The sequence below is a fragment of the Pieris napi genome, chromosome 1 (genome assembly GCF_905475465.1).
Source record: "Pieris napi chromosome 1, ilPieNapi1.2, whole genome shotgun sequence".
NCBI classification, from domain to species: domain Eukaryota; kingdom Metazoa; phylum Arthropoda; class Insecta; order Lepidoptera; family Pieridae; genus Pieris; species Pieris napi.
In genome coordinates, this window is record NC_062234.1 from 8,849,407 (window position 1) to 8,857,333 (window position 7,927).

Here is a 7,927-nt window from a genome sequence, read left to right on the forward strand (position 1 = left end):
CAATATTTCTTTACTTCTTCGAGATTTAAATCCCCTTGTATATAGTATTATAAGTATATTTATTGTAAATAATAACATTAAACTATAATTTTGATTAATTTTTCCCCTTATGTAACTATTCTGATTTTGTTGTAAATTTAATGCGTTTTCAATCATCTATGTTATGTCGCGATTAGTTTCCTTCGTTTTTTATTATTCATAAACTGTAAATAATTAAAACAGCGACTTATAAAAATCTTATACCTACTTGACACTGGCTAATGCACAAACCGTGCCAGAGCCATAAAGGAAAAAAAAAAAAAAAAAAAAGAGTAAAACAAATAGTTGCCTGTAAAATTTCTCGACACACTGTAATTTTCATACAAATTTAGTTTTCGACTTTCTCTACATACACTACTGTTAAGCATCTTGACTAAGCTCCCTGTCATTTTGGTCATTGTTTCTATAAATTCTATAAAATTTTTAGCATTTAACATGACAAATTCAATCTACTTCCTAAAATAGAAACAGAAATTTCCGCATAATAGCTTAATAAAAACACATTCAATATATTGTATTTTTTTTTATTCAGTCAATTGCAAGGCATTAAATTTCTCTACCATATAAAATCCCGCTTTAACTTGTCTACCTCCAAAGAATCGTCCATTCAAATCAACCACTGCTTTTATAGCACTCTCAATACGTTTAAACTCAACAAATATCCTCACAGCTTCATCTTGAGGTGAATTAGGCAATTCAAAGATAACAACTTTAATGACTTCTCCATATTTTGTGTTACATTCATCTTTAACTTCTGGTTCAAGCTCTTCATCGACATCGCCCGGCCCAACCATATTCTGTAACATATATAAATTTTCATAAATCATTATGAAAACTTTATTTTCATAACATACCTTATTGTTGTGATGAAAAATTTCTAGCATAAATAATAAAAAAATCGAATATTATCAATAAAATCTTACTCTTAATAAAACAACTTTACTAGGTGATTTCATTATTTCTGTAATAGATGGCTCTTGCTTTGCTAGTTGAGTCGAATTTGGTGAATCTGAAATAGTTAGAACAGAATATTTCATGGAAGCCCATTATTTTAAACCCTAACACCTCAAAAACAATATTATAGCATAACTTTATCTCCAGCCAAAACCAGGATGCTATTGTACCTGGTAACCAGAAACAGTCATATAACCAGGATTACAATTGAGGAGAGGTTAAGGTATATATTAAGTCATTCCTACTGGAACATGGAGTGGACACATTTCTGTATCTTTTTCTTATTTAAATTATTACGTACCAGGTCCTGGCAGCGCAGGTAGGGCAAAACTAGGTGGTACTATAGCAGTGTCTTTTTCATGAATTATTCTTCCACCACGTTTTGATGTCTTTTCAACTTGTAGTGCCACTGACATACCTTGTTCCTTTTTACCAAGACCTTGTCCTTCCTGTTAATGAATTGTAATTAAAAAGGAAGGTAATATATGATGAAATCTTAATTACAAATAAAACTTTATGAAATAATTACATACTTTACAGAACACATAAGGATTGAACTTTAATATAACTTATTTTCCTTTACAATAGATATTCTATAGAATACTTAGAATAATAAAAAATAATAATTAGTTTAAACTTTAAAGTAGAACAAAAATAAACTGTTTGAAATCTAAATGATTTTAGTTCTAATTTTGTTGAGTAATATATGCAAACCTACTTTAAATCCATATTTGGCCATAATTTTAGCCGCAACCGAACTGGCTCCATAACCACCGAGGGAGAAGCTAGGAGCTGCAGGTGCATTTGATAGCAGTGGAGTTGATGGAGTTTCCACTGTAAGTGAGGGAGGTGGGGCAATAGCAGCTCCTGCTGCTCTCTTTGATATCTCTTCAGCTTCCTCTTCTTCAGGTTGCTGGAAAACAAAACATATGTTTAAGAAACAAGTAATTATTAAGAAGTAACGTACAAAGACAATTTTTGAATGGTCCCTGCATTGTTATGCTTAACGCAACAAAATAACAACTGAACCTTTAAATGTGTAGTTATAATACAATGGCAATCAACCAACACTTTAGTTATACAAGGATTTAATATTTGTAAATGTGGACACTACAAATTCAGTTTTTGGCTTAATCTGTACAGTAGGAACAATCATACAAATTTACTTGAATTTTATTAACATTTTTATACCTAAAAATTGGTAAGTGCCTACCATAGGTATCATAGTTTTCTCTGGAATAGCATCATCATCACCAAAACGTGATTTACGTTTCCTTTCTGATCTGTCCCTATCCCCACCATCAAGTTGTAGTCTCTTAGCTTGCATTTCTGAAATATAATAAACATGTTATTTCTAAACTTAAGCATAATAATGATTATAGTGTTGTTTGACTAATTGACAATACAATTTATTTTAACTTTATATTAATAAAAAGTAATTTAATTATTTTTGGTAAAATAAGAAGGTACAGTCAAAACCGGTTATAACGACATTGAAGGGACCGTATAGTTGCCGACGTTATATCCGATAGTCGTTATAAGCAATGTCATATACACAAGTACAGTACATATGTATGTACATTGTACATAGTTATATTATCATAGTTATCGATCTAGAATAGGTAGGTATGGGTTATAATATGGTATGTTAATATTATAATATGTAAACGAGTCAAAAAAGAAACAAAAATATTTATTACGAGATAATTAGGTACAAAAGTAATCAGTCATTTTGGTCTGTTTTTTTTTTTAGCCCAGTCTCAAATATTTTTTGCATTTTACGTTTCATACTCCTCAAGGTATGAGTATCACCAGTATCAAACTGTTCGTTAAAGGCAACAAATTTTTTTAAGAGCCTCGGAAATCGTTGTTGGCTGAAACTGTTCGTTGGGAGAAAGTGCGTAGGTAATAATATGCCTAAATATTCATTCAATGCTTATAAATAAGATTTAAAATCGTTTGTTTTGCTGAGATAAGAAGCGGTTGGTCGTTATAGCCGATGAATATCGATAAAATTTCGTCGTTGTAAGCGATATGTCGCTGTATCCGATGTTGTTATAAGCGGTTTGTTTACTGAATAGTTTAATAGGGATTCAGACGGGACCATACAATCTGGTTGTAATAACCGATAGGTCGTTGTAAACGATGTCGTTATAAACGGTTTTGACTGTATATATTGCCTAGCAGCTATGCCCTGCAGTTGTAATATACCCTATTGCCTTTAACAAATTGAATATCCATCACAAAAATAGATTTTTGTCATTTGACCCAGCAGTTCCTGAGATTATTCACATGTATAATATTTTGTAGGTATAATAAATAATTAGCTACATAGTTAATAACATTATCTATTATTAGTATCAAGAATATTTTATATTTGAAGTTACCTTTTGCAACCTTTTCATAGTCATTAGGCCACATAGGATCATATTCATTTGCAACATTCCAGTCAAAATCTCTTACATTCATAGAGGCATTAAAAGTATTGGATTGTGAATTAGGACTATTTGAATTTGTTTCATCTTCATCCTTTTGTTTACTCTTTAAATCTATAACAGGTGTTAGGACCTAAAAATATAAGAAAAACATATAGGTATGTAATACTTATTACAAATGTAAATACTTATTTTACTTTCCATAAATCACACTACAGTGACATTAATATTATACCTATTTGCAAAATATATTTTATATTATATATTTTTGCATTTGCAGAATGTTTATACGTTCTTATCATAGGAACTGAAAATAATTACAAAACCTGGTTAGACCGCCGCAATGCTTCTCTTTTCGGTTGAGTTACTGCAGCTTTCTTCAATTGTAACTGTGACTGCAATAACTTAATTCCTGAAGACCATCCTGCAACTTTTTCAGTAGTCCGAGCTTTTATAGTGTCAAGATCGTCGTATAAAGACATCCCTATAATTGTTACGGGACAAACATTAACAACTTTAATATCTTTACACCAAGAACAATGCTGTTTGAAAATATTTTTACTTCAAAATATTTCATATAACAATTCAGTGTAATTTTTTTTACTGATATTGCACAGACTAGAAGGCAAGCCAGGAAGAGACATAAGCTAAAGTGACATTTCCACAAAAATTCGTTCGTCTTTATTGGGTCATCCACACCATAACCCACTCAAAGTATTTTTGTCTAGGGCTACTATTGAATTCTTAAATATTTGTTTTGATTGCATTATTTCTAATTGTATATTTCCCTATTATAACATTAAAAATATATTGGACAGAAGTAATATAAAATCTAAATATAACGCAAATCTAACAATCTCAGAAAACTGAAAAGTTTTTATGTTTACTAATCAATTTTAACTTCTGTTATTACTTAGTATGTTTTATTTCAGATTCAGCCCATTATAAGTATAGAAAACGTTAAATAAATATAAAAACTTTTCTGTTTACAAACATTGAAACTTGTGGGCGATAATGACATTGAAAATATTAACATATGACATATATACAAATATTTTGTCTTCCATATATAGTGCTTTTCATGAAAGAAGTCCCGCGGCGATTTTTGGAACTAAATTTGACAGGTCGGCAATGTTGTCATTCGTCGATGTTATGAAGTTCGTTTGTTGTGGTAGATTTTTGTGAATTTTTAACTAGCTTAGTGCATTTTAAAGATTGATTACAATGCCAAAAGTTGTAAAAAGTTCGGCTCGAGAAATGATATTAAAGGTGAAAGAGTTCTGTGAAGCGGAACATAAGAATCAAGGTGTTTTAATACCACTAAACAATGTTCGGAAGAGAGTTGGCGCCATAACGGGTACTTTTTAGAGTTACCATTTAATAATTTTTTGCTGTATTGATGGGACTTTTATGATATAAATTCGTTTTTGCGACAAAATTGAATAAATACATAACGTGATGAAACTAGGTAACTGAAATCAAAACATATATTACATATTACATAAGCATTATAAAGTTAAAGTTACTATTATTTTTAATTGTTCATAATTCAATTGCAGGTGTGTCAGAGAAAACTGTAACAAGAATTACAAACGAAGGTATAATAGCGGCGTGTACTTCGAAAAAAATTGTAACCCAACAATTATGCAATGAAACTCTGAATAATATTGCTTTTCTTTACCCTATTTTCTCATCTTTTCCCTGTAAGTAGGTAGAACACCGCTATAATATAAGTAAATGAAAATATACTTTTTACATAACAGTAATATTGTTTCATCGAAGTATGCAGAAAATAAATATAATTGATTAATTACATCTGCTATTATTATTATTAAATAAAATAGGTAAATTTTTTACTTATAAATGGCAACATTACGTTATGCGATTGCAGCGCCGCGTCTGGGGGACTTCTTTCATGAAAAGGACTATACCTATCTAAATTATTACTGTTTGAAGCTGCATGTCATAAAGCAAACTATGTTCAGTACTTTTGTAACAAAATTTAAAAGATATTAAAATGGGTCACTTACCCAGTAAGGATACACGGCGCATCAGTTTTGATAATACATTTGCTATGAGCACAGCACTAGCTATTCCCAAGCAAGCTGATGATGAAGTTTTAACCATTAATACTCTTGAAACGGTACCTACTAATATTATTAGATTGCATTGTAGATAAACGATCTATATTGAAAAATTGCTCAACAGAAATGTTTTTACAATTTTATGTGACGTGAAATTTTGAACATATTATTATCATAATTTCTCATCAAAAGTAAATGCACTCCATATTATTAAATATATCTGTTGCTATTTGGTTATTACATTTGGTTATAGGTACATTTTTTTAGACAGTTAGTTTTACGCCTAAAGTCCTATCGTCTTTGTAGCTTAGTGGTTAAAAATCTGCTCCTATTTTTAATTTATTATTACAGAGATCTGATCGGTATTGTAAGTTCCAAATTTTATGCAATGATAACTGTTGTACTATTTTATGTATGTATACTACATAAATAATTCTGTATTCATATTTATTTTTCTTAGAACAAATCCAACGAATTTTATTACAAAGAGAAAACGACACCCATCGAAGTGTATGATAACGAACATGACTATTGGGTGCAACGAATTGAGTATCTTAAAAATGAACATCAACTAATAAATAAAATTGTGGAGTCGGAATATGAAAAAACTATCGAGGATACAAAAAATCTATTTGATCCACCGAAAATAACTCATGAAAAAATACAAAAAATTAGACCGTGCTATGAATGGCGCTCTAAGGTAAGCTTTTGATTTATTTCTGGTAATTAAGGTATTTAAAAGCAAAAAGGAGCTATTTGTTGCTTGTAGTATTTTACAGAGTGGTATAAAAATAGTTCTCTTTTCAGAGACCAGTGTTTAAATATTTTTAATTTAATAAATTAATTTAATTTAAATGTGATTTAATTTAAAGAATTCGGCTAATTTTCAAGTAAGCCCTGTCTTTTAATATATATGTATATAATATACATTTACACAAGAATACGGGTCAAATAGTACGTTTTTACTTAATCAATGTTAACGCACATTTGTCTCTCTAGCGTTTAAATTTCAGATGCTAAAATGCTATGAAGATAACCCTCATCAACCTTTACTTTGTGCAGCAACTGTACAAGCGTTTACAAGTTGTGTTACAGCGTGTCAAATGGAGGAACAATAATTTGCATCACTTATTTTTTTTAAATATATTGTTAATATTTTACATTGTATAGTAAAAAATAATACAACTACATTATTATTGTAGCGATCCTAAAAACCCCCGTGAAAACTGAATTTCAGTGTTAGTTGTTACTGTAATAAAAAAGTGATAAAATCACAAAAGTTTTTTTTTTTAAAGTCAAAGCAGTTATTTTTCATTATTTTAATTCCTCTGAATTTTACATAACATATATGCCCTTTTACGGGTCACGACAGTTATGGCGGGCATTCACGGGCGATCCATCGATACATTTTGCACGCTGTCGATCCAAAATTCGTCCATGAATGTGAAAACACTGTCGGTCCAAATGGATTGGCTCGGCGCGATGGAATTCCAACTGCGCGAAAGTCCATCGCGCCGAGTCAATTGGCGCGGCGCGCATACGCAGGCGGCGCGCTCGTGAATGCGGAAAACCAACGGTCCGGCCGAACTAACACTTCCGCATGTCAATGTCCATTCATCCATTTTTGACATACGGGAGCAAACTTAGTCTTGTGTAATTTTTTAAAACTGACGTAGCACCCAAGAAAATTGCAATTTGTATTAGCGAGTCAAGGTTGCAACGAAAGAACTTTTTATTATATATAAGAAACTCACGTAATCTTAAAATATACATTACCTTTCTCTTAAATGACATTAGCTATATATGTGCGTTTTCCAATTACAGAGCATAATGCGACTCAGTGCCGCACAATGCCGCATAATGCTGAAGCTTAATTGGAACGTGAATTAGTTTTCAAATGCATCAGCAGAGTGCGCTAAGTCAGTGTTGAAAAAAAAATGTTCTGAATAGAGTTAGCAACCTCATTAATGTATAAATTATGTGGTTAACAATAATAATTGGTTGAAAATTTTTTACGCTTATTTTAATAATCAAATTATTTCATTAACATTTTTTTACTGAAATAAGAGAAAACCTTTAAAGAATATAAGGTTTTAACAAGCTCAATTAACAGTAAAATATATAGTTTCATGTAAGAATTTTACATCATTTACGTTTTGAGTAATTTTTTTAAAACGATTTCTAAAAAAATTATATACTTTTTCAAAACCATTGCAATGTTTACAAGAGTATAATCCTGTAAAATAAATTTGTTTACAGATCCGAATTTTAAAATAAAATTGTATTCATATTTTAAATGTGGAATATAAAAAAAGTAACTATTTATACCTTCATCCATACTTATATTTATTTTTTAGTAGTTTGAAATAACTTTAATTATTTTCAAAATTTACGACGAAACTAATTTTTCAACAA

The 7,927-nt window shown here is 30.3% G+C and overlaps 2 protein-coding genes across 2 annotated transcripts; one reads left to right on the plus strand and one right to left on the minus strand.

Annotated features, from left to right (window-relative positions):
- Positions 1-547: 547 nt before the first annotated feature.
- On the minus strand, positions 548-4,073 carry LOC125053381 (splicing factor 45). The gene is made up of 7 exons (XM_047654765.1): positions 3,755-4,073; positions 3,381-3,561; positions 2,207-2,322; positions 1,712-1,906; positions 1,295-1,442; positions 963-1,048; positions 548-836 (listed from the first exon to the last, which is right to left on the minus strand). Exons 1-7 carry the CDS (start codon positions 3,908-3,910, stop codon positions 564-566), a joined length of 1,155 nt encoding a protein of 384 aa, XP_047510721.1. The 5' UTR covers positions 3,911-4,073; the 3' UTR covers positions 548-563.
- Positions 4,074-5,360: 1,287 nt separating this feature from the next.
- Positions 5,361-6,798, plus strand: LOC125054468. Its single transcript, XM_047656429.1, has 3 exons — positions 5,361-5,571; positions 5,973-6,212; positions 6,526-6,798. Exons 1-3 carry the CDS (start codon positions 5,446-5,448, stop codon positions 6,628-6,630), a joined length of 471 nt encoding a protein of 156 aa, XP_047512385.1. The 5' UTR covers positions 5,361-5,445; the 3' UTR covers positions 6,631-6,798.
- The last annotated feature ends 1,129 nt before the right edge of the window (positions 6,799-7,927 follow it).

Coding starts and splice junctions, on each gene's coding strand:
- LOC125054468 (XM_047656429.1), top strand. CDS start 5,446: ATGGGTCACTTACCCAGTAAGGATACACGGCGCATCAGTTTTGATAAT. Junction 5,572..5,972: donor CCATTAATACTCTTGAAACG/GTACCTACTAAT, acceptor TATTTTTCTTAG/AACAAATCCAACGAATTTTA. Junction 6,213..6,525: donor GCTATGAATGGCGCTCTAAG/GTAAGCTTTTGA, acceptor TTTAAATTTCAG/ATGCTAAAATGCTATGAAGA.
- LOC125053381 (XM_047654765.1), bottom strand. CDS start 3,910: ATGTCTTTATACGACGATCTTGACACTATAAAAGCTCGGACTACTGAA. Junction 2,323..3,380: donor CTATGAAAAGGTTGCAAAAG/GTAACTTCAAAT, acceptor ATTATATTTCAG/AAATGCAAGCTAAGAGACTA. Junction 1,443..1,711: donor TGGCCAAATATGGATTTAAA/GTAGGTTTGCAT, acceptor ATTCATTAACAG/GAAGGACAAGGTCTTGGTAA.